The sequence below is a fragment of the Phoenix dactylifera genome, chromosome 11, assembly GCF_051530095.1.
Source record: "Phoenix dactylifera cultivar Ajwa chromosome 11, Ajwa_hap1_PhDact_Kaust_v1.1, whole genome shotgun sequence".
Classification (NCBI taxonomy): domain Eukaryota; kingdom Viridiplantae; phylum Streptophyta; class Magnoliopsida; order Arecales; family Arecaceae; genus Phoenix; species Phoenix dactylifera.
Window position 1 is genome coordinate 2,144,055 of NC_143200.1, and position 26,035 is coordinate 2,170,089.

General features: G+C 37.3%; 4 protein-coding genes across 6 annotated transcripts; 2 read left to right on the forward strand and 2 right to left on the reverse strand.

Moving 5' to 3' along the window:
• Positions 1 to 1,974: 1,974 nt before the first annotated feature.
• Positions 1,975 to 2,780, reverse strand: LOC103712149 (large ribosomal subunit protein eL39-like). Its single transcript, XM_008798594.5, has 3 exons — positions 2,715 to 2,780; positions 2,466 to 2,569; positions 1,975 to 2,332 (listed from the first exon to the last, which is right to left on the reverse strand). Exons 1-3 carry the CDS (start codon positions 2,715 to 2,717, stop codon positions 2,284 to 2,286), a joined length of 156 nt encoding a protein of 51 aa, XP_008796816.1. The 5' UTR covers positions 2,718 to 2,780; the 3' UTR covers positions 1,975 to 2,283.
• Positions 2,781 to 5,897: 3,117 nt separating this feature from the next.
• Positions 5,898 to 12,576, forward strand: LOC103712158 (uncharacterized). Of its 3 annotated transcripts, none has more exons than XR_005506997.2 (5): positions 5,898 to 6,255; positions 6,375 to 6,424; positions 6,523 to 6,575; positions 11,007 to 11,638; positions 12,082 to 12,576. XR_005506997.2 is itself a non-coding variant. In XM_039116043.2 (4 exons), the coding sequence occupies exons 1-4, from the start codon at positions 5,999 to 6,001 to the stop codon at positions 11,388 to 11,390; spliced, it is 744 nt and encodes a 247-aa protein (XP_038971971.2). In that variant the 5' UTR covers positions 5,898 to 5,998; the 3' UTR covers positions 11,391 to 11,677. The 3 variants fall into 3 exon arrangements, 1 of the variants encoding a protein (XP_038971971.2); XR_005506998.2 differs by having other exon boundaries at positions 11,007 to 11,475; XM_039116043.2 differs by lacking the exon at positions 12,082 to 12,576 and having other exon boundaries at positions 11,007 to 11,677.
• LOC148700552 (uncharacterized protein At2g39795, mitochondrial-like) lies at positions 12,146 to 14,683 on the forward strand. The gene is made up of 5 exons (XM_088706362.1): positions 12,146 to 12,268; positions 13,075 to 13,389; positions 13,473 to 13,822; positions 14,093 to 14,274; positions 14,368 to 14,683. The coding sequence occupies exons 1-4, from the start codon at positions 12,194 to 12,196 to the stop codon at positions 14,250 to 14,252; spliced, it is 900 nt and encodes a 299-aa protein (XP_088562488.1). The 5' UTR covers positions 12,146 to 12,193; the 3' UTR covers positions 14,253 to 14,274; positions 14,368 to 14,683.
• Positions 14,684 to 24,021: 9,338 nt separating this feature from the next.
• LOC103713538 (uncharacterized) lies at positions 24,022 to 25,197 on the reverse strand. Its single transcript, XM_008800506.4, has one exon. It carries the CDS (start codon positions 25,077 to 25,079, stop codon positions 24,144 to 24,146), a length of 936 nt encoding a protein of 311 aa, XP_008798728.4. The 5' UTR covers positions 25,080 to 25,197; the 3' UTR covers positions 24,022 to 24,143.
• Between the last annotated feature and the right edge of the window lie 838 nt (positions 25,198 to 26,035).

Consider the following 26,035-nt stretch of genomic DNA (forward strand, 5'->3'; position numbering starts at 1 on the left):
ATAGTCAACTAAAAGAAATCTAGTACATAAATCATAACTGAGATTTCAATTTGAAATTGCTTTCCCTGTATTGTCATTTATCTAATCTGCGGTTCCCTAATTGACACATAATTTCATACCAGTAACTATTTAGATTTGGCCTTGACTGTAGGTCACATCTGACTGATCAAAAATATACGACAGGTAGAGACTTCATATCTTAAATATCTGTTGTTAACTAATTTAAGTAAATGTTGAGAAAAATAAGGGTGGAAAGATGACCCATTAAGGCAGCTTTGTTTGTCCATGAAATTTCTTAAAACAGATGACCAAAAAAACCTGTTTTCTGTAAAATATATCTTACAGAAAACAGGGGGAGACTTGTTTTTCCAGAAAGTTATTTAAGTTTTATAACTTGCCTGAATATACCAAATCAGTTACATACAAAACATATCGAAACAAATGTTTTTGCAAAAATAATTCATTTTAATTATTGAAAAATCTATTTAGTAATACCTGGCAAACAGCCTATTAGTGCAGGATGACCCAGTTGAAATTTTGAGTAACCCAGTGGAAATTTGAGCATCCTTTCGTTACTTTATTCTCAATAAAAAGAGGAGGCTCACGAATCCATCAAAATGTAAATTTATCATTACTCAAAAATGTTTTCAGTTCAATCAATACCAATTCTTAGTATGCCAGCGTTCTAACAACACAATACAGATGCTTCTCTTGACCCTCAGTTTCTCCAGAAAAGAATTTAACAGATAGTAAAACTAATAGACTCTTTAGTTCTTGTATACCATTATCAAACCTCTTGATCTTTCTTCTATTCCTTTCGTACATCGCAGATACATAAAGTATCCTACAACCTAAAGCCTGTAGTTGTTAGTGCAATCAATATATGCACTTTCTCCCTGAAAGAGGATTCTCAATCTCAAAGCCTTGGTCATCTTTTGATTTTTCTAGGATGTACACAAGGAATTCTAACCACAACACTGATTCCTGCTATACTTCACATAACTTTGACAATTTTTATATTGTCTTGACATCTCGCTCTGATGAGTGTTTACTTCTCTGATCCAGATTGACCTAGAGAATGCATCCCCCGGAGCATCTCTCCTATAACATTTTACCTTTAGCAACTACATGTTCGACAATCCAAGCATCCCATTCACATCTTTCTCAATCTCAATATTACCAGTAATAGATCTGTCCACCTAATTGATACTTCCACTTGAACCAATACTGCTTATCTTCCATCATCTCTTTTAAACAAAAGACAAGCTTCTTTCTTTATGTCTGACCTATTAAATTGATAATCCTAAGTCAGATATGATAAATAAAGTCTAGTATAATGCCTTTCTAAATTTCCATATATTTAGTCGCATATTACAATCCTAAAATATCTAATCTTTCTTCTACACATTCTAGAGTACTACAATAATAAAATAAGTTCATAACCACAATGCATCATAAATTGGCAGGAAGTTATTATGCACTACAAACTGGCAAAGATTAGAAAATTATCAACGAAACAGTGAGCATAAAGGTCGACTGATCACATAATACTTTGTAATTAACCTAGATACCAATGTACAGAACCTATGCCCTCGCCAAATTACTAGAGGTGCACATTCTTTGCACTGATAATTAAACTGGTGTTATACCTAATTAACTCTGTGCAAAACACAGTAGAACCACAACCCCTTTAATATACAATTCAATATCAGATAAAAATACCTAATGGCATCTGACATCAAAATGAATATAAACATTTACCCTCTACAGAGTACACTAACTGGTGATCCTTTTGTCATCACAAAATTAAAAAGCAATGAAAGCATGTACGAATAAGAACTAAGTATCAAAGTAATTCATAAACCAGCAGACAAGACAAGGTCCAGCACAACAGAATCCGAAATATATACAAAACAATGTAGAAACCATCTATGAATAATATTACAATTAACAACATAGATCAAATTAGTAATATAACAAACAAACCATATACTTCATGAATTACTGCATTGGAGCACCCTCTTTTATAGGAATAAAAATCAACGGAAAAATAGCAAAATTTTAAATAATTAACATCATTTCTCAAGACAACGATGACAAGCTTACCGGAGCCAAAATACAATCCTAACATCTCAACATCCCAGCAGGACTCCTTCCTCATTCAAGGTTCACTATTGAACCCAGGTAAAGACAAATCCCAGTTAGATGTCTCGCACTAAACGAAATTAAGCATGAAAGAAGCCCTAGCTCTAAAAAAGACAAGGAGCAAAACCTAGGGCGGCCTCAAAACCCTAGCTTCGTGCGGCGCCAGTGCCTGCGCTTGGCGTTGTACCTGATAAACGAAAGAAGAAGAAAGAAGCGAACTTTGAGAGATATGAAGATAGAGGAGATAAAGATTTATCAAGAAAACCATCGAAGAATCCAGCTAGAAGAAGAAGAAGAAGAAGAAGAGACATCGAGAGCACCTGATGGTGTTTCCGGTCCTCATGCGGATCCAGTGGGGGATGGGGCGGTTCTGCCTCATCTTCTTCGCCAGCTTCTTCTTGATCCGGAAGGTCTTGTGCGACGGCTACGAGAAAAAAGAGCAGAAGAGAACAAGTTTAGGAGAAGGATCCGATAGAAGCAGGAGAAACCGTAGCTGGAAGAAACCCTAGAAACGAGAAAAGAGTGGTAGAAAAATAGAGAGAGCGGAATCGGGGTCGAGAGACGCATACCATGGCGCTCGACGGCAACAGCGGAAACCCTACCTCTCGGAGAAACCCGGAAGCGGGGCCTTCGCTATTTATAGGTAGGAAGGACGAGATGGGATCCGAGAACAGCGTGAGGTCAGCTGGGGATAGGCTGAATGGGCCGAGTCAACCAAAGGCCTAATGGATCCAGCCCGTTAACTGGACTAGTGGCCCTTGGGCTTTCACTATGGGGCCGAGAAATCTATATTCTAGACTAAATTCGTCGCAAGAATAAAAATTTAAGGAATAGAGAGAAGATAAAATAAAAGAGAGTAAACTTGGAGATTATTGGCCAGCCCAACAGTTTATTATTCAGATTCAAAACCTAAATAACAAAAAAAATTTAAATGACTTGCATCACATATCTCTACAATCTTGTGGTTTCAAAAATTAAAAAATTATAGTGTATATTCTTTTTACTTGTGAATATCCCTGCAATGGCCCAAACTTTAGTAAGTATGGTTTGTGGATTCAACTCTTCTCTTCAGATGATATCTTAAAAAAGAGAATGGGAAAAAACTAGGAATATATTACTTAATAGATCGAAATGTGATAAAGAATTAGGGTTGACTCCTTTTCTCTTCCCAAATTCGACTCGTATCTTTGCTCTTTCACCTCATCATATGGCTAAGATACAATCCACATTAGGCAGCAAACACTAAATAACAATCCAAAAGTTTATCAATACATGTTCACTCTTGGGCTTACTACTAAGTATGTGTGTATAAGATTTAAACCGGGTCTATGTTTTGCGTTTTAAATTAGCATATATAATTTGGGCTTAGGTGTGAATAGCCTTCTCCAAACGAAGATTGACATCCCAATCTATGAATCCATCAAATTTGTCTATTTAACAAAAACAATATTTATTAAATCCTAAAATTATTTTATTATGTTCATGGGTATAAGTAAACTTATATACACTTATATCATCCATGAAGAATATATTAAGATTTAAATCTCTTTGTATTTATAAGATTGGGATGATTATATCTCCACCCACTCCCCTTCTTAACCAAAATTATATCTTCTTGTCCTTTCTGATATCTTTAGCTAAAATTCTGATCCAATAATCCTTCAACTAATATCTAAACAGCCTTGCGCAAGTTTTACTCTAGCATAGTGATATAATCTTTTTCAAAATCTTTTCAAATAATATTCAAGTGACCATTAAAAATCATAACCCCACAAATCCTCGAGAAGGCAGAATGCAAATCCAAATTTTTATTACAACTATGAAGAAGCTTTACTAAATACCAGTAAGATAAGCTAGCACCTTCAAAATGCCTTAATATACATCCATAAAAAGAGGGGAAAATAAAATACAACATAAAAAGACATTTGCTTGTCATAAAGATAATATCTTTCCTAAAATTATTTTTCTAATCTATTAAATGCATATATGTTGATATTTTTGTGCCTCCTTGGTTGTTGGAAAATTGAAATTAATGAAGGAATTACTTCTCTTTTCAGGTTTACTACTTCATGCTAGCATAGAAAAATTGGTGCAAAGATACTTAGGATATTTCTTTTTTCTTAAAAAAAAACTTTTGATCGCTTAGCCCTCCAATATTTTGAGAAAATAGTAGAATAGACTTATTCCTTAATATTCTTCAATTCACATAAACAAACTTTACTAGCTAAAATGTATTATAAAATGAAACTAGTATATGCAAACTGACTACAATATAAAGGAGGCACTGTCACAATCATTCTCAAGGATGGTAATAGGATGGGTATGTGTCAAGTAGGCCATTACATGTTCCTGCCTTGTAATTGGAAACTATGTATCCGTATCTACCATTACTTGTCTCGGGGGTAGGGTAGGACGGGTAAAGTTAGATGAGGCATATTGGGATTAGTCAGGACGGATAAAACTGCAGAAATCATCTCTTTTATATGCAATTCAAACAAATAAAAATAATATAAAATTAAATCTTAGTACTACACATAATATTAGATAAAATAAGGGCCAAGGTATAGAATATAACAAACAAATTTTCAACAATAATAGAAAGACAAACAAATAGATCGAAATACTATCCTTTAGGAGGTCGAATATTTCATAAGCTAAAAAAAGCAATTAACTAAAAAAACGAACAAGTTGCATACATCTTGACCAAATTAGCCTTTCGCGTGGTTAATCTTTCTCGTGATTAATCACAATACTTTCTTTTCCATTATCATCATAATCATTATAATCATCAAGACTTACGTATAATCGGATCAGCCTTGGAGCAAACATTGCCATTATCCGTCCACACCTGCCTAAGATCCATTACAGGTTTTAGAATAAAGACCCATGCTCGTTGTTGACTCTAAATGGACTGGGCAAAGTAAAGTGCCATCCCTAAAGGTACCATATAACTTTAGATACTCATGTATTGCTAATAGTTCAAATTACATTTTGGTGGAGCCTCTATTTTGTTAGTGCTATGCGTGGTATTTGTTCACCATTGTTAGCTTTTGTGTTTTCTCTATTTTTGTTTTATATCAATTCCTCATATTAATGAATTGCAGTGACTATGTTAATATTTCTCTCAAAAGGAAAAAAAAATCCATGCTACATTATACTTTTATACCTTAAATACATATGTGATTGTGAGCTTGTGCATCTTCGTGTGTTTGTGTTTATATGCATATAAGTAGTTCAAAATTGAGCCAGAAAACTTTTGGAAAAACTAGGCCCGTGCTTGACCCGAGCTCAGGCTCAAGCCTGATTTGAATTCGATTGGGCTAGCCTGAATTATCCATTTGAGCTAAAAACAGGATTGACCCCGAACCCAATTGAAGCTTAATCTTTCAATCCTTCATACTATAGCTGCACATTTTTTTATGAAATACTATAGCTTCACATTAGCAACCATCTAATGATCAGAAATATGTTTACAAGAAAAGCAAATTAATAACACAATTGGTAATGGCATTCTTATTTTCTAAGTAGTTCACAAACAAGCACCTAAGTTTGGGCGCTATTTCGGGCCTCATCTGGGCTGGGCCAATAATAGATCCTACATATAAAGCTCGAACCTGGTCGAAAGCTTTTTGGGCCTAGCCCGTAGCCTGATTTGATGGGCCTCAGGCCGGCTCGGACCAATTGCAGCTCTAATTGGAAAAACAACAGAAAAAACCGACCCAAAGCGGTTCGAGGCCGGCCAAATCCCTGAACCATCACTGGTCCTCTCTTCCCTGGTCGCCGACTCGTCTTCTCTCCCTACGCTTCGACTCCCGGAGGCTTTCCCGCAAGCTGGCCGGGCGATGAGCGCGAGATGGTCGGAGGCCCCCGTGTTCTTCCCTCAATACTCCTCTCCCATCACTTCGCCCGCGTCCGCGTCCGCCTCCGCCTCCTACTCGGCGCCCGGCCGCTCTCCTCCACCTCGGACCACCGCTCCGACAAGCTGCCGCCGCCGCCGCCGCCGGCTGAGGCGGGGGCAAGATACGATGCCTACCGCCAGCTTCAGAACCTCGACTTCATGACCGCCGCCAAGATCCTCTTCACGACCCCTCCCAAGAGGAAGAAGTTCGGGTAATCCCTTCCATCATCCCCCACTTAATCTTTGTAATCCCATTCTACCGCACTCTTGAATCCAGTGTTAGGGTTAGGGTTCTGATTCTGAGGCTCTTGGTTCTCTTGGTTGGGTGCAGGCTTGATTTCCATCTCGTGCAGCTCTTCTTTGCCTGCATGCCTTCGCTAGGTATTCATTTCTTGCACTGGATTAAAATCGGGTTTCTATTTGGGAAGATTCCTGCCTTTTGACGTCGAAATCTGTGGGTGTTTGTTTTGTGATAACAGCTGTGTATTTGGTGGCTCAATATGCTCGATATGAGATCAAAAGAATGGAGGCGGTAACGCTTCGTGCTTCACTCTCTTTACTTGATTGCTGAAGAATTCAGTCAGTATGATGTTTAACTTGCTTTTTGACCGATGATTTTGCTTATTCTGGGTAGGCAGGAGCCTCATAAACAGTAAAATGTAGCAATCGGGTAGTTCTTAAGCATAACACACTTTTGAAGCTAATTCGACCTGATATTCCTCTTTGGATGCACATTGCTTAATCTAGTTAAACTAACTAAAAGATGAATTTGATGGAATAAGGGAGAGAACTGATTTGGCATATTTGTATTAGTATCTACATTTGATATATAACATTGTAAAGCTACACTATGGTTGTTAAGAGAAGTCATTCAGAAATAGTTTATCTGGGTTCTAAACTCGATAACTTTCTATCTCAGATTATATGTAGAGGTTTATCTTGTTTTGAATAAAGATCTCATAGTTTAGAAACCATGAAATGACTCCATAGTTGCAAATGAACAAAGTGACATCCTCAAATTAAACTTAAATTTTTCTCTGTATTTTCTGACCTGTATATCTCGCAGAACAAAATATTTTGATATTTTTTTGTTCCTGCAATTTTATCTGTCTGCTGTTGTGTCTATTTACACTTTCTTGCAATGTAAATCTGGTTCTAATATGCATCAATTCACTTAAGGCACAAACCTGTAATATACAGTAAATTTATGGTTATGTGTGTAGATATGGTTGTGATATTTACCTGATCTGCCTCTAGTGCTACCTATCGATGAATTAGTCTTCGACAAATATAATTTCAATTTAGGTCAGGTATACAATATTTAATGAAAATCAGTGGGCTTCAATTTTTATGCATCATTTATTTGTGAAGTATATAATAGTTCAAATGTGATTACTTCTAATTTATAGTGAGCTAGTATGGTACTGTAAAATCATTTTTCACTGAAAACAACATACCTGTGCTCTACATCACCCAAAGAAACTCATGCTAACTTTTTTCTGACTACTAATGCATGACCTTGGGATGGAAAACTGATTATTTATATGCATGAAACTATAACAAAATTAACATGAAGATGTCATGTGATGCTTATTAAAAATGCTGGGGCTGTAAAGAAGTCCATAGAATCCAAAAATGGAGTACTTATGATTGGTTAAATATGGGTTAAATCTGCTTGGGAAATAAAAGATCCTCTGCCTATTGATAAGCCACGGGACCTTCTTACAATCTTATCTAGCATGGTGCATGGGCTTGATAGGCGATGCTTTTCTGATTGCATTATTACATGTTTTACTTTGGGCAACAGTTAAAGCCGAAAAATTTGGAGTTTTCGACTATGACCATCCCTGACAACTTCTTTCTGTGCAAGAAACGTTGATGTAATTCTTGTAAGAAAAGGTTCTAAAAGTGGATGAATGAATAGTAGGATTTAGTGATGAGTTGTTGGAACTTTCATAGGGTTTTCAGGCTTTGAACATGTTTTTTATTAAACCATATTCTTTTCGAGAACTATGATGGGAGAAATCCTGACCAAAATGTCTTTAAATCACATTCGGGTTTTAATTATTATTTGAAACTGTCAAGAGTTTCAACCCGATATTTTGGTAGTGACGAAAAGTTCCCTCATTCCATGTCCTGCCTCCTACTCGCATTAGTTTTTACGAGTGTCATCAGCTTCTGTATGGCTATACTGTTAGGTCCTCCTTCAAATCCATCTGTAATTATTATGAGATTGATTTTTGTCCAAAGTTAATATGCTAAAAACCTTTGCTTTTGGAAATTACTTGATGATGTATCTATTCTTGTTACAGTATAATTAGACTTTGCCTTATATAGTATTAGTTGGGGTCCAAAAAGATGACAGGATTTGGATTCAATAAACTAGGTAGGTGACTTTGGGTGCAATGTGGAAGTTTTTGAGGAATTATTATTTTTTTCTTTTTTTTAATTGATTAGTCCCATGTAATCACAAGGGTTTAGGCATGGCTTCTCATGGTGAACTGATCAGGCTTTGCTTTGCCAAAACCAAAGTGTAAATGCTATTAACATGGGAGTTATCTATCTGTATCATTGTATTAATTGTTGTTTACACGGTAAATTTATTTACTTCTAGGATGCAAAATAGTTGGATTCAATCCTGATCTACCATGAATTGGACCTGACTAATTTATTTCTATTTGAGGATTTAGATACAAAGCTGGCCTTTGTACTTAACAAGTTATGCTGAGAAAAGGCTTCATCATGGCTGTTGGTAAGGTCAGACTAATGACCAATTGAATATCTTGAACATATTGGTCCATTTGGTAGGGGCATAACAGGTCTGCTTAGGTGAGGTTGTTTCAGAACCCTTTTTGATTAAGAAAAAAAGCTATGTTTTTGAGAATGAGAGCTAGAGGTTCATATATAATATTAAGGTTTGAGATACCATGGTATGGGGATGTACCGGTCGCATCTTAGTGTAGTATGTACTGCAGCATGCCCCTGTATCTACTCATGGTTTATGGAGGTTTGAGATACTGTGGTATTATATGGTACAGTTATGCCCTCGATACGCCACAGTATGGGGAGTATGTTATTGCAGTATGGTTGGTTTTGCAAACCTTGATAGTTGTTATTTATTGTGCAATATAAAATATTAAACTAAGATTACAAGTTTGTCTACCTGGAATCACTCTGTTATTAGTATCTTATTAGGCTTGTCGGTAGCAAGTTTGTATTTGAAATATCCGATCCACTTATCCAAACTTCTTGACAATATAGTTTGGGGACAAGGCCATCAAAACCAACGGATATAATAGGTGGTTACTAACTAGTTGGTATTGAAATGATTATGATAAATATTTTTATTTTTTAATATATTTAAATATTTTTAGGTGTCCTAGTGCATTAAAATATTTCTAAATGTATCTTAGTGTTCCCCTAACGAGTGTTTTCAACAAATTTGCACAAAAAGACATGTATTTTAATAATACTAATTTTTCAAAAGCATTCAAGTGTATCAAGACTCAGTAAGTCTAGTTATTTGATATCTCTTTGAAGATATTGTTATTAGCTTTTTGAGTTTTAGGAGGTGTGGATCCTTATTGCTTCCATTGTTCTCTTTTTTCTAATACTATATTGTTTGCTCTGTTTGGCCACTTGTTGAGCTGTATAACTCACCCACCTATTTATCATGTTTCAAATTGAAGGACTTGTTGGCTTAGCTTGCTAGAAGTTGGAAGTATTTTGGGTGTACATATCAAAGCGTACTTTAGAAAGGGACCTAGTGTCATATTGGGCGTTGTATTGCAAGCTCTAAGGTATGTTTTAGATTACTATTGTGTTAGGAGTGAAGAGAGAGCATTGTAATGTCCCTATACTAAAGGATGTATAATGTGTGTATAATGAATTAGTTTGCGTATTACGAGACAATGGGATAAAGTAGATTTTGTTTTGGCTTCAATGTATTGTGTTTGTCAAAATAAATTTTGAATGATATTTAGCTTTTCTCTGTTTGAACAAATGGTCATTTGTTGTATAATTACATGTTATGTGCTTCCGCGATATTCAGTTGAATTGAATTTAGCCATTGATTCATCAAAATTGTTACCAGACTTGGGACTTCGCAGAGCTAGGTACCAGATCGTGACAATGAAAGCTTTAGGTACCTTTTCAAAAATGATTCCTTCTCCCTGGATGAGCTTCACTAATACTATTAGATAATGCTAGATCTTCAACGTTGCAAAAGAGGTTGTGTAGTTAGACAACTGATTATTTTAGCCTTTTGGCTCAACCAACATTATGAACTTTCTTTTACTTATGATTCATCAGTTTTTCTGTTAGTATGAGTGATATACTCATGCATATCTTTGTGTTGTTAGTGTTTTCATTAAGGCTTTACCTTTTAACCTAGTTTGGACACCAGCAAATAATGTTAAGAGTGTACAATATCTTCCTTGATCCCAATGCTGTACTAGAGGCCATTACTTGTGGATATTGATCATATTATCTTTGATTATTTGACCATTATTTTTCTCCTATTAGTTAATCTGCTTGTTTGCACCAGTTAGTGTGATCATGTCTGTACATAACATTTATCACTATCTAATTTTATCGTGCAAATATGATGTAGAAGTTGCCCATTCTATTTAGATAAGCTTTGCAATTCCCAACAATTTCATCATAGTTATCTTGGATTGTCTTCTGCATGCATGCTGACCTCTCTGGACCCTCAGTAATATAATGTGTTGGTGAACATTTTCTAAATATAGATGACCTAGTAGGTAACTTTATGCGATTGTTTCACTGCTTTAATCTGTTCTTAGACTATAATGTTGTTTCATTGATATTCTAGTTTCAACTTTGTTATGCATTGGAAGCACTTTTTACAGCTTGTTGATTTTGTAGAAGCGCTTAAATATGTTAAAATATTTCGGTTCTTCCAATAGGAAATTAAGTGATCATTTAGTTCATGGTGTTCCAGGAAGTGGAGCTGAAAAAGAAACAAGCCGAGGAAGAAGAGAAAGCAAAAGAGGCTGCAGTTAGTTCAGTTGAAGAAGAGCCTGATTCAGAGCTATCAAAGGTAAAAGTCAGGTTGGGTGCATTGGAGGAAGCTGTGAAGGAAATTGTGGATGAGAAAAAGAAAATTTCTCAATCCAACCTATCCAAGGATCAAGAAGTTGGAAATATAGGGCAGGCTGTGTCTGCTGGTGAGAGAACTGATCCTCAAAAAATGTCGAAAGCTGGTGAACCATCAACAAGCAGGAGTGGGGAGCCTCCGACTAATATTGCAGTGGATGACGAGCATAAGAGACACACAAGAAAGGCCTCAAATGGAGAGACAGGATCTGGAGAGTCGAAGAAATGAAGCGATGCTGGTTTGCGATGGTGTAACAGCAGCTGCTTGATGGGCGGTGAAATGAATCAAGGAACCCTGTTACAGGAGAAGCAAGGTTTTTTTCACTGATAAATTTTACCCATTTGTGCATTGCTTGTTTGACAGTAGGGGATAAGTTCCATTTTTTTAAGGTGACGAGCTTCTTGACTGCCACCAAAATGCATGTTGATCAGTAACCTGTATCCTTGAAGGAGCCTGCTAGAGGTGATATTCAAGTGGTACGTTCATTATATTTAAGAGAGGAACCTTGTATGGTATTCAAAATCTCTTACGATGGACCATGACTCAGGCTGGGAGTATATGAACAGTCTACTTCCCCTTAAGAATTCCTTTTCTTCATGCACATGCAACAGTGGAAAACAAGAGACCATATCGTGTCTCGTTATCAGAAAGAGGCCCTCCTGCCTCTGTCGCAATTTTAGCAGAAAATTGCCCAATCCTCACTCTTACTGAATTGATGGCTTTTAATGCCGAGATCTGGTTGCTATTGGTGTTGCGTTATAATGATGTTCTTTGAAGGAAAGCATGGTTTCTGGCAATTCTGAAGTCATTCAATGAATTAAAACTCTCAGTTTAATTGCTTGTCAGATCTTATGAATTGGATTAGAAAGTTTATCTATTTATCCTGCTTATTTTTAGTTAATATTTTTGCAAAATGCAGCAAATAAGTATACAACAAAGGAAAACTGCGATCTGCTTCGGGCAGCAACTGGTAGATTGGTTGGTGTCCAAGGGTGCAAGTCTACACCAGCTGTTTCTTTACAGGGTAAATCATGTCCTTGTTTAGAGGGGGATCAGCCATTAACAAAGAAAAGGTCTTGATGCACAATGGGAGAGGAGTTTTTGAGGTAAAAGTTTGAGACTTAGAAATTTTTATCTTCCTTGGGCTCTATCCATTCTCATTATGTAACAGGCTAACAGCTACTTTGAGAGCTCAACAGCTGTTGTTTTAAACCACTCTCTCCTAGACAGGTCTTCAATATCGGAGATTCCTCGGATAATGGACATCCTCAAAATTATATTATTGTAGTCTGAACTTGCAACCGGAAAAACAAATTGTTATTGCAAATTTACACCATTATCACTCTTTTTTTTGTGGTAAAAGTCACACTTTTTTTTGTTGTTGCAAAGAATGATCAGTTTTCAAATTTTCATATGCTCATGCTCCTAGCTTCCTGGATAAACTGTGTGCATTTATTATGAGTAAATATGTGCATCAGGTAATTATCGAGAATGGTTCGCTAAACCCAAAAAAAAGGCTTCATAGTTAAAAAAATTTGTTGCAACTTTTTTTTGTAATATTATCAGGTTGGGTTCTTCTTCTACCGGTATCGAGTGAAATTTATTGGACAAAATCTTCAGATAAAATCAGCTCGATTTAGATAAAAAAATTGTATGGATTTTGCTGCATTTATTTTTAAAAATATATATCATTCAACTCCAATTAAACAAATAGAAGAGCATTTTGCTCGAGTCAAAACAAAAGTATTTCAAAATTTTACTTCATACTATTTGTGCAAGATAAATTAAAGCTGTCATAATGACTAAAATAGAAATAACTATAAACACGAACAACTCTTCCTGTACCGGGGCAAATAATGGGCGTTACATACCGCAGCGGTAGCGTTACAATGTTATAGCGGCGTTATTTCAGGCCCTGCAATCTCCGCGCTTTGGAGGTGGGCGCCTCCCAAAGGCCGCCCTTAAACCCTCGCAAGAAAGCTCTCCAAAACCCCCATTAAACCCTCGGAAGAAGCCACGACCCCGCCTCACGATGGCTCGCTTCCTACTCTTCTCAGCACGCTGTCGCCTTCCCCTCCTCCTTAAAAGTCCGCCCTACTCCTATCTCACTCCTCTTCTCGCCCGTGCCTTCATCGCCGAGCCGCGCCCCTTCGCCTTCGACGAGAACCTCCTCCGAATCCTCCGCTCGGAGATCGCCTACCTCGCCGATTACCGCCCCCCTCACCCGGTAACCCAATCCCCCCATTCCTTACTCCTCCCGTTCCTCTGATTTCCCCTCTCTAATCCTTTGTTCTGGCCTGCTTCGTCAAGGCCCCGGCGACTTTTAAGTCCTTCTCGGTCGAGGACCGCCCCGGGGAGCAGTGGATCCGGCTGAGGAGCACTCACTCCGGTGGGCCACAGGAGGACATCAAGGTCGACGCCACCATGTTCGACGGCGCGGCTCCGATCCCGACGTCCTCCATCTCCAAGAAGGTGGAGGCCTTGGAGCAAGGCCCCCACCTCCACATCAGCCTCGTTGTCGAGGTGTCGAGGGGCGACGATCGTGGCTCCGTCCTCGAGTTCATCTGCTCCGCCTGGCCTGATTCCCTCCACGTCCAGAAGGTCTTCCCCCTTCGCCAGAGGGGCGCCGTCCTCCGGCCTTACATGGGCCGCGACTTCAAGTAATTCCATAGCTTCGAAATTTGATTTTTATTTACAGAATTTGATTTTTATTTCTATTTCCTGCTCCACTTTGTTGTTGTCATGACTTCAAGTAATCCCGTACTTTCAAAATTTGATTTTTTATTTCTTGTTCCTGCTTCAATATGTTGATGTAGTGACTTCAAATAATTCCATAGCTTCAAAATGTGATTTTTATTTCATGTTCCTGCTTCACTTCGTTGATGTTGTGATCTGATCGAGATTTGAGGAATGTGATGGGTGGTGAGCAGGGAGTTGGATAAGGGAATGCAGAGCGCTGTGCAGGAGTACCTCGAAGAGAGGGAGGTCGATGATGAGCTTGCTGAGTTTTTGCATGAGTACATGATGAACAAGGACAAGTCAGAGCTGCTTCGCTGGTTGAGGATTGTAGAGGCTTATGTCCAGAAGTAGATACGGTTGCAACTATTTATGGGTTTGCACTTCTGTTCTCTCCTACTGGAATTGTTCAAGGTTACTGATTCATTCCAATGCTTATGCATTGCTGAGATTTTTTGTTTGTTTGCAGAATGCACCTCTCTTTCTCATTTATGGACACCATAAATTCATTGGCGATTTTGCATCCATTTCTAGTTGTACTTCAATCTCATATGCGATGGCATAATAATACAGGATCTGTTAGACATGGTTACGAACTTTTACAAAGTCATAGAAGCAGCCAAAGTGGGAAAAGAGTTAGAGAGTAAGTAGTAGCATCTGGATGAATATTTCATGCAAGTGTTTTCTGAACGATTTTTCTTTACTATTATTTTATATGCCTAGTATGAAAAGGGCATGATGTGTAATTCAAAAATTGAAGAAGATTTGATGATTATATTTATTTATTTATTATTATTATTATTATTACACACACAGAAGTTGAACAGAGGTGTTGGATTAAACCTAAGAGTTAGAATGAAAACAATTTACATTTTAGAGATCTTTTGCTTAATCTGTTTAGAAATTCGGTGGAATAAAATGAGATCCTCAACACCTAAAAATTCACCTGATTACACTCCTCCATGATTGCTCAAAGTAGACACCATCAACTTGAAAGCTGGTCAACTTAACAAGGTGACCCCAAAAGTTGATTAAGTTTTAAATTTGGTCAAATGCATTTTGTGTCTGGGATTGTCTTAAGTTGGCATGTTTAAGTTTTGAGTCAACTCAAATGATTATTGGGGAATTCATGTCTCACCATCTGCCAATTTTCACAACTAATGCAGAATTAGTTTTATATAAGATGAACAAAGCAAGGAACTACATGCTCAGGCAATACCAATTGACAACGTGAAATGTTTAGGCATGGTGGCATGGCTTGCTGTTAAGCTTGTGTAAGGAGAAGTCTAGCTGATTGCAGAAGTGGTGTTAGCTGTTGAAATTGGAACTGGCGTGTGTGAAAAAGTAGACTAACTTACATGGAACTAGTTGACAGATAAAGTTAGGAGATAGTTTGGTAGAAACAACAGTAACCACATAGAATTGAATCTATTTATTTATTTGATGAACAATTGATGAAAGATGAACAATTTATATGAGGGAAACTTATTAGAGCTTTTCTTAAAAAATCTGAACAAGTATTCTTGCTTAGGCTATCAATAGAAGGTTGGGACTGGCCAGAAAACAAAATCTACATAAGCAATCATATGGTTTGATGAATTTCATAAGAGGTCAAGAAGATAAGCATCATAAAGGATTATTCTGATGGCACTATCAATAATGTGCTCCTACTTTTAGTAGTCCTATATTAAAGGTCTAATTGAAACACTTCCACCTTCCCACTAATCATAATTTGCAGATGGTTAAAAATACTTAGATGCTCCATGATATTTTTTGTTGGTGGATGCTTTGTTCTTAGTTGTTTGGTATAGCGGAGGTAGATTCTATCTCTAGAATTGTAGAACATAGTTATTGGGATAGGGATCTAGCAACTATTAGAATAAGAGCTTGTGGACTTTGATTTTAGCAGGAAAATAACTAAGTTCGGTCCTAAAAATGATTGACTGCCAATATGCTGCAGCACTAATATTTGCTACATTTGACCAATAACATGGAAGAATGCGGGCATAAGTGTCACCATTCCAATGAATAGAAGGGGTTGGATAAATTGGTAATAGTTGGAGAGTTATATGATTGCGTGATGGTTGGTGGCAGTCAATGAGATATCTATAAGAATGATGATAAGATAAATAATGTTGTACGTATCATAATTCTATGCCAGAAGTTAAAGGCAAAAATGATGAGCTTATCAAAGATGAGTATGTTAAATCAGATCAACAGTAAAAGGAGTTACCAGAAAGCTAGATATTTATATTGAGAGGAAGCTTAAGCACTAGACACAGCTGGGCAAAAGGTCAGTTTATCTGTAAGAAAGCTTTGGAAGTAGTGGTACATCGCTTATATTAATCCATGACTGAATATCCTTACAGTTCATATCCACTTGATTTTTCATTTTTCTGCCTTCAGCTTTGAAGATTGTGAGACTAAGATGCTGTATCAGATAAAAGGGCTAACTGACTCTCGATGAAATCTAACACAATTCCCCCTTGCCATAACAAACATCCATATCATTTTGTTTTCTAGCTCATAGGCCCAAAGCCCCATGGTCCCCCATATTAGGGATATGAACCTGCTCTATTTTCATATTACCTACAGTATATAATCAGACCTCCTAGTTAATAGACTATGCTGAGTAAGAAATCTATCCAATGTTTAAAACATTTTTGTCAAACGTCTCAAGCATGCTTTTGCCTGTAACTTATTTTGAACTACCTATCAGGTAAGCACTTTAATTTTCAATGAAAATGAAAAAATCCAATAAAATTGTGAAACAAAAACCTTTGTAAGCTATCTGCTTGAAAGGGTAGAAGATTTTCAAAGAGAATCTCCTTTTGCCCTCCCATCTGCCCATATATTTTGTCATCCCAGGCATGAAGAAAACAAGAATTTGAATGCTGCTGGTTCAGTACGGTACCACCAGTGCCATACTCTTCCGATGGAAAAGTTGTACTGGTACAAGTGCAGGAAACTGCTTCTCTCTTATACCGGTCCATACCGGGCAGATCGGTCCTTATCGGTTGTATACTGATGGTCCATAAGACTACCAATTGCATACTACTTGCTTTTATTGTTATTGATATTGACTGTCTCGATCTGTCCCAATCATGCTAATACTATACCATCCCGCATCAAAACTGGTAGAGGGCTTAGTACTGGTATTTAAATCCTTGGAATAAAATGACTTCCTTGGAAGAGTTGACCATCCGTCCAATCAAAATGTTCTTAGTTTACTCCCTCTAGAAATAATTTGGTGTTGTGTTGAGGGAAAGTTCATTACGCGAGGAGACTGCGCCTCTGATTTCTAAAACCTACTTCTCATGCACATATCACCTTCTTTACCTTACTTTTCTCAAACTGACACCAGCCTACTAGTTTCTATGGAGCAAAATTCCCGCAGCTATAAATTTTGTAGTCCCATAAACTCGTCCAACTTAGTCTTTCTTTTCTTTCTGCTGTAACTTCCTCTGTATTCTCATAAATCTTCTGGGCCACTGTAACAGATTTCCTTAACCTTCACATATAGTAATTGAGAAAGATTGACAAAAACCGACTTCTTAAGAGTGGACCCATAGTCTCATATTCTGCGGATGTGTCCTGTTACCTGTCCGTGGATAATAGTTCTGTGCAATGTTGGAAGAAATGGTTTGATCAAAAATTTGAGATGATCCAACTTAATCACAAGTTTTGTAAGTCTATAAGTTGTCAAGTGACAACATTACAGGAATAATTTGAAAATAATGTCCCTTTTCTCATTCCTTGCTCCCTGCATTTATTTTGCATTTGCTCAGATCTTGTATTTAACAGAACATAAATTGCAGAGATGCACTGGTAAGATGGAGACTAACTTTACTTCTGAAAACTGTTTGCTTTAAGGATAGTGCTTCAGTGACCAAACAGAATCAATACTACATCATTTATTTGGTTCATTTATTCATTTTGGCCCTGGCACATAGTCGCATTAGTCAAATTCTGCCTATATGCTTTTATATGCTTTTGTAGGCATAGCATGCCTGAAATGTATAATCTTTTTAGGTGGCGAGATGATTTCTAGCTTTTAGTATATGTGTGACATCCACTTTCACATTTCAGGATCACTGATTGCCCAAAGATCAATTCTACTAATAACAGAACTATGATTTGGTGCTGCAATATTCATCTAAACTTTCACAGTAAGTGCTGGTGTGAAACACTAGTTTAATGTCGATAGATCCTTCTTGAGAATTGCCATGTTTAACCTTGCAATAGGCATATGACAAGGACTTTAAGACTACGCACCATTGTATTGTTTGTGGTGTTATTGAGGGGGATCATTCGACTTACTTTATTTAAACAACAACAATAAAAATAGGAAAATAATAGTTTGAGATGTGATTCAGGTTAGGATTGGTTTCTGTATTCCAAGGAATGAAGCAGAGTGGATTTGGGCAGTAGCCATGCTGGACTTGCGCTCTTGCTGGAAGAAATATAGCCAGCCATAAGATTGAGAAGCAGCAGGCCTCTTAGCAGGTGTACTTCAAAAACTAAAATGGGGTAGGATCTGAAGGTTTCATCATGCTGTGTCTCTTCAAATGTTCTTGGTGAAAGCTACTGCAATCTGCTGTTTTAATTTAAAATTATAGTCGAACTAGGGCAAGTTAAATTAACCTAGTGTTGCCTAATAAAAGTAACCTCTCACCTTGATTTGGCTTATCTACCTTTACATATGCCTCTCCATGGATGCTTCAATGGCATTCAAACTCCTAGTGTTGCCTAAGAAAAAAGATACAAGTCTTTTGTAGTTCATGCGTTGTATGGATTCTTTTTTCTTGGCTCAATCTTCTCCCACTTGCTGGGATTGCAATGCCCATTCTTGATCCAATCTTCACTGAATCAATGTCTTCTTCCAACATGTCATGCAAATATTCTATTTCAACTCCGAGGATTCATATCACCTGTTGAAACATGGTTCTTAGACTTTGAATCCCAACTTGCTACCTGTTTAAGTTGATAGCAACAAACTCCATTACCTTAAAAGAGTGTTAATTATTCTTTGCATCAAAGTATGTTGGGTCCCATGAGAATCTATTTCCCCATCCATTTCATCATGCAAATCTTGACCTCATCCATCTACCTGCAAACTTTATGAGAAAGAACAAGTAAAGAACATCATTTAAATAACCCTACTTTAAGACATCATTACTGCATAAAACTTTGTCCTCCTTGAATCCTAAGCCACTCCAAGGGAATCCAAAGTACTTTTGAACCAGAGCTGGCTAATATCCCATTGGATGCAAACCCACGTATAAATGGATGCTTTGATGGATTGTCGCTGGAAGAAAGCACTCTGCTAAATCACTGGGCCCTTTTTCTTTGTTTGACGTGGATGTGGATGACTGACATGGATCTTATCTTTCACTTGCGAGTTCTCAAAAGAAGAAGAAAGAATGAGTGCAAAAAATGAGAGCAACTAATATGGTATTCCGTTTTCCTTTTTATCTTTTTCATGTAATCCAAAGCAGGCCTTGGCCAAACTAAGCATGAGATTTCCATCAGTCTTTATATGACGGGCAGGGAATCTTCAAAAGTACGCACTCAGTTGGGGCGCCGTCAATCACGATTTTAGTAACAGCATTATGAACATGATGATAATTCCAGCCACCTCCCATTATATTATTAGAGTAAATAACATATAAATATAACAACTACTATATTATATTATATAGTAGAATGGAGTTAATTATAAAATTTTTTTCGAGGTTAAATTAACGACGTTAGTAAAATCGTTTATCTTATATGAAAAGTCGAAATTATTCTTAAATGGAGAGCGGGATACATATATTTTTCTATGTCCTCAGAGAGTCGTTATATCACTTAAAGATCATTTTGAATTCTTTTCTGATATGGCATGTAGGTCTCATTTAAGATTAATGGTTTGACTAACGTTCTGTTGAGTTATGAATTAAAAATAAGCATTGTTTAAAAATAAATCTGAGAGAAGAATATAGGTTTTTCAAACTATTGGATACAAGTGTAATTAATCTCTAATTTTTATTTTTTTATAATTTACTTTACATGATATTATATTATTTATTATTATTATTTTATCATTGCAATATTAATTATTTTTAAACTTTAAATTTTGTTAAAGTTGTCTGATAAAGTGATTATATGGTTCAAAAGTTTATAATTCTATGAATAAAAAGAAAAGGAAAAAGACAAATACCACCATTTGTTTTGTTATTATTCATTTTTTTCATTATAGTATCATTATAGCATCTACATATTATTCCTATGGTCATTCTAATATTAAATATTTAAAATAAACTTGAGATGTATAATAGTTATTATAATCATTATAACAGTTAATAGTAATTTTGCTAGGGTGCCGTTATAATAAAATAATGTATTACTTAAAACTTGTTGTCAGCCCGCCCACACCCTCAAGTCAATACTATCTCCTGGCTTGAAGGCTAGGAAAAAAAAAACCTTTTATGACAAAACATTGGCCAAGAAAACAACTACAACCACAGTGGAAAAGAAAAGAGATGATAAAACGTTTTGCTTCAATTATCTCACTCCTTCTAGAGTGTAGCTTTTGTTTGGTTCTTGTGACTTTGGTTCCAAAAAAAAAAAAGAAAAAGAAAATTGAGCATCTTGATGATGTAAGTGGCATGGAATTTCCTTGTATGCAAGAAACGATTTATAATCATCTCCCGGATCTCCTAGTTCTTGAAAAAAAAAATCTTGGTTCAGATTTCTTTTTTCTAATAAAAATATTTCATGTCCTCATCAGGAGTTTGTTCAGTATTACACAGCGTAGCCACTAAAGCTCAATCTTCCTAACTACTCAAAAAAGGAGAGGGGAAAAGAGAGTGGTGGTTGCCACCAAGGTGGTAGCCTAGTGGTACTGGGCAGCAATTCTAACCACAAGGTCTCAAGTTCGAATCGCTGCGGCGACGATTAAATTGTGGACCGGAGCTCACTACTTTGGCCACTGCTTGGACTTGTGGTGTAGGACCGCTCTTGAACCGCTAGTAGCCGGGGTGGTGCCGGGTGTGACGTACTCACACGTGGGACTCGAGCCAGAGCTCAGAGGAGTAGCTGAGCCGGGCCCACGGGTGGGGAGGGTATGAGTAAAACCGGTCGGGGTGCCCAACACACGGCCATTTCTGCCCGCATCGAACATTCTCCTGGCGGGGCGGGGGCCCAGTGGGGGCTGCTACGCGGGGGTGGGCTTGTCCCTTCCTCCCCCCTACCCCTTTTCCTTAGCAAAAAAAAAAAAAAAAAAAAAAAAGAGAGTGGTGGTTAGCAAATGCTGCTTGAGATTCGAAAATGATGAGGATCTTGCAATCCTTTTTTTTTATTTATCATTTTTTATAATAATTTCATACTAATTTTTTTTCTTTTCTTGTTTTAATTAGTAGTGTACAAAGATTTCTGGTAACCCTTGCCATTCAAATGTACGACATTTAGGTTAGCCTGTTTCAATGGTTGAATGCAAGCCCCAATTGTAACCCATCCATCTTCCTTTCTTTTATATGTGCAACCTTCTTTGGTAAGACCATCTCTCTATATTACCCAAAGAAAAGGGTGCAAGTTTATGTGCACATGAACATAAACTTGCATGCACATGAACAGTTCTTCAGCCATGTGATAGGAGAAATTGATGTAGCTTGGAATTGTTGCCATATATGAAGGTTTGGTTGATTATTAATTGTCAAATAAGTATTTACTGGCTTATAAATAAAGTTTATGTGTGCATATTGGACACCTTAAATCATTTTTGGAAATGAGTTCATGTCATTGTTCACTCTAAGAATAATGTAGTAAAAGATAAAAGAGAAAAGCAACATCAAATGAGGAAAGACTTTGTCAAACTACCTCAAACAATATTGATTGATTGGATCATGTCTATTCGACAAATGTTTTCTCCTCTTCAATAAACTACATTCTTTGCACATCCCGATGTCCTCTTCTTGATCTCGAACCAACTACATTGTTTGTACATGCCATATCCAATTACAATCAAATTGTAATGCCATTAGACCTTGTCATATCGTGCTAAAGTGGCTATTTAAAGTCGTAACTTAATCCATATTTTATGAAAAATGAATCACATTCCAGCATTCGATTCCCACGAATTATTTGGCGTGGCATACATGTATCATAACTGGAGTTGGCACAAAATAATCATCTTAATATAGATGCACCTAGGCATAATTATTACTCATAGGGTTCCATACAAAAGTTAAATTACGACTTTAGGTGCAAATGGGGCGTCGTTCTTGTTCAAACCATAGATGTAGTTGATTTTACCATTGGCATACTAACAATTTAGACATTCAAGAATAATTTAGAGAAGAACTGGATTTGCTAAGAGTAAAAAAAAGAAAATTCATGTCGTTAATTGATACAACTTATGACTAAATTTTTTAATTTATGATGGCAGTTGATGGAGATCCACAAAGACATATGAGATGCATACACTATTGATACATCATTTGAGAATAGAGTTGGAATCACCCATCAACTAGGTGATTCTAATGCTAACTAGGTGGAACAATTTTCCAATGGACCTGAAAGGCTAATCAATGCCAACACCTTATATTCTTTGGTACTTTAAGACCATCCTTCAACAAAATTGTTTCCTCCAAAGTTATCACAAGAGAGAAAATATGGTGTTGATTGAAGTGTAGGAGTGAATTCCCCCGTTGTTGCTTAAGGTATAGTTATTAAACCGGCCAAAGGCCAGTTCACCAGGTCACCAATCCAATCATTGAGTCAATTGATTAGATTGGATTTATAATAAAATATAGCAAAAAAATATAATTAGTATATATTAATTACCATTTTTTAAATCACATAGATCTACATTCTATATTATTCTTTAATTATAACATAAATAGAAAACAATCATGAATCATCTACTTAAAAATGTAAAAAATTGCATAAAATATAGAAAAAATAGTAGAATTGAGATATTTTAATTGTTCCAATTTGTAAATTTTAAAAATATCCATATATATGTAGAAATAGTACTCTAATATTTAACACAGTTTCTTCTTTGAAGAATATTTGTTATTGGGTAATTCAACTTTTTAATTATCAATAATGATCTAATTTGACCCTGCAAAAGTTATGAGATATTGGACTACTATTTTACTTAAAATATTAATCAATACAAGGTACAATGTTGAGAACATAAACAACCCCATACACCTTCCAATCTGTCTTACTATAAGAGATATTCACTTGAGAAGGGTACTTGAAGACCCAACTAATTAAGTTTTGCAATGTGATTTAATCCTCTTAACACAAAATCAAATTGGATTGTCCTTTGATAGAGTTGCAGAGCAAGCAAACCAACACAAGCAAGCCAACTCAGCGGCATCTAAATTTGCACCCATGTTATAAAGCTTTAAAGAAAATTAGCAATGAATCCCTAGGATTCGGAATTTATGCATGCTGTAAATAATTTAATTGCCTTTATTAGTAAATAGTGTGGCAGGAAAGCAAATAAAGAATCATAGAAATACAAGCAAAATCGAGGATGCTACAGGGGGAAATCTAGAAAAGGAAAATGACAAGGAGTTATTTACAATTTGCAATAACTTCATAGTAAAGATGTCAAGATGTTGAAACATAGTAGGAAAATAAAGATTTTACCATATAGTAATAAATATGATCTTATCATGAAATACTACCATGTATAAAGAATCCTTTCCACTGCACAAATTACAATTATCTTCTTCATGAGTTTCCATTGCATAGAAACCATCCCTTGAAGGCTTAAACTGACTATATTGAATAAAAAAAAATCACTGATTTACCCACATATAGGGCAACCTTTCAACTTCTACACCCAATTCAACTGCAACATAAGTTTAAAACCCATGTTCTCCTAGATCTTAAAGAAGTTTATAACTAGGCATCCAATACTAATAAAAAAGAAAGAATGCTTGTGCAACCCTTTTAAAGAATCATGGAGACCAAAAAAAAAAAAAAAGGAGAAATCTAGAACCAAATAAATGAAATCTATACATTCCATTGCTCATGTGAAATCAGAATGATCTTTACTAATTATTCAACATCAACTCAAAAGAAGAAAAAGAGATATTCAGTTCAACAGTAAGGAATCAGGAACTACTCACAAATCGGAAGTCAATTAGAAAGAACTAAAAACCAGTGGAAAGAGAAGCTAAACTCTCCAAGTCCTATGTCCGATCTTAGTAACAGGAAGTGGACCAAAACCAAAGAGAAACTATTCTAGAGCTTGAGAGACAAGTCAAGCTTGGGTAACTCCTCTTGTCTAACATGCAAATGACTGCCGCCGGCGCCACCGGCATCACCGCCGACGGCGCCACCGGCATCACCCCCGCCGCCGCTGCCGCCGCCACCACCATTCCACCGGAAACCTCCGACTGCCGCTCCTGCCGACTCATCGAACCTCGCCACCGGGGCTCTCGTTGCACCATATAATTCCTCGGCGAGCAGCCTTCCGATCGCCGGCTGGCGGTTGACAAACGGTGGAGGCCTCGACCAACCCCCGTGCCGCCCGTAAAGCAATCCAGCCGCCGCCATCGATGCCGTCGTCGTCCCGATGTACGGCTTGTGGACCATGGAGTGCATCTGGATGCCGAGGGGCCTCCCGGGGTACGACCCATGGAGGGGCAGCGACGCCATGGAAGGCGGGAAGTGGTAGGGGGCTCCTCCGACGCCGGCTGCGTGGTCTCCGACGAACCCCCCGTGGCGGTGGGCGGCGCCGCGCTTGGCGAGGGTGCGCTCCCGCTTGTGCGCGTTCTGGTGGCCACCGAGCGCTTGCGAGCTGTAGAACTTCCTCTGGCAGTAGTTGCACGAAAACACGCGCGGCTCCGACTCGGGCGACGACTCCACGGTCACCGCCGGCTGGTCAGCCTCCACCGAGCCGAATGATCCGATGAGGTTGAGCTCGAGCACGGGCGGCTCCGACGTCGATCCGTCCCCTCCATCCTTCTCGGCCAGTTCCAAATCCACCAATATGACCTCTTTTGGCTCTCCACCTTCTTTTACTTCTAGTAGCGGTGCAACTTTTCTCTCCTCCCTCCCCTTCTCTTCCTCCATGCTGCGGTGGCCCGACATGCTTCTTCGAGAGGCTGCGATGGTGGATGCGTTTGGCCTTCGGAGGTCCCTCCCCTGCCTATAAAGGAGAGGGAGAGAAGGCATGAGAAGGCAATAATTTTATTGCTATCTTCCAGTAATGGAAGGATGGCGTGATTTCGCAGTTTAAATGGAGTTATAGATCAGAAAAGCACCAAGAATGGTGATGGGGGAGGCTTACAAGGTAACTTGCACAGCTATTAGTTTCTTCCATTCCCTCCTTTTTGTCTTCTCTCTTTCCGCTACCATGTTGCCTTTTATGTGCGTCCCAAATTATATGGATCTTTTAAAACAAGGAAATTCACTATAATATATGTGTCTAACATGACATATATCTTAGCATATGTCAGTGTTAGAGATAAGATATGATTTGCATGACAAATCAAATCTTACCATAATGTAAGAAAGGTAGATGGACTTAGTCCCATGTTGTGTAACTAATGCGCACTTGCCTAGCTTTGGAAGGAGTTCACATTTGGAGATATGGTGAGTAAATACTAGGTAATGGCTAGCTATTTTTGGACTCGAGATATATATCCTGGGTTGAGATCCACTCACGTAAATAGTTGCTAATTTGGCCATAAGCACATTTTATTCATTGCATATATTGGTGTGCGGAGGCTAAATACATGAACTTGGACTCAAATGGTATGATTTGGTATATGAGAAAGACGGTTAATGAAGTGCATGTGTATTTATCGAACAAAATCCATATAATGTATGAGAGATATGGTTGATGAAGACAATATTTATTTGGAATATATATATATTTGAATCTCTTAAATCTTGGGTTGTTTATATCATGCTAGGAAAAAGAAAAAAAAAGATTACAGGTTATGTTAACTTTGACTTTATTTGTATTTTAATATTAGATTTTTGAACCTGCAATCAAATTTTTGGGTTGAGTTTGAGTTTGCTGTAATTTGCCTCTAAGACAGGTTTAGATCAAATCTTTAATTAAGTCCCATGCATATATCAACCTATATGCAACTAGTGTATGGTTGGGTCTAAATTTTGGGGCT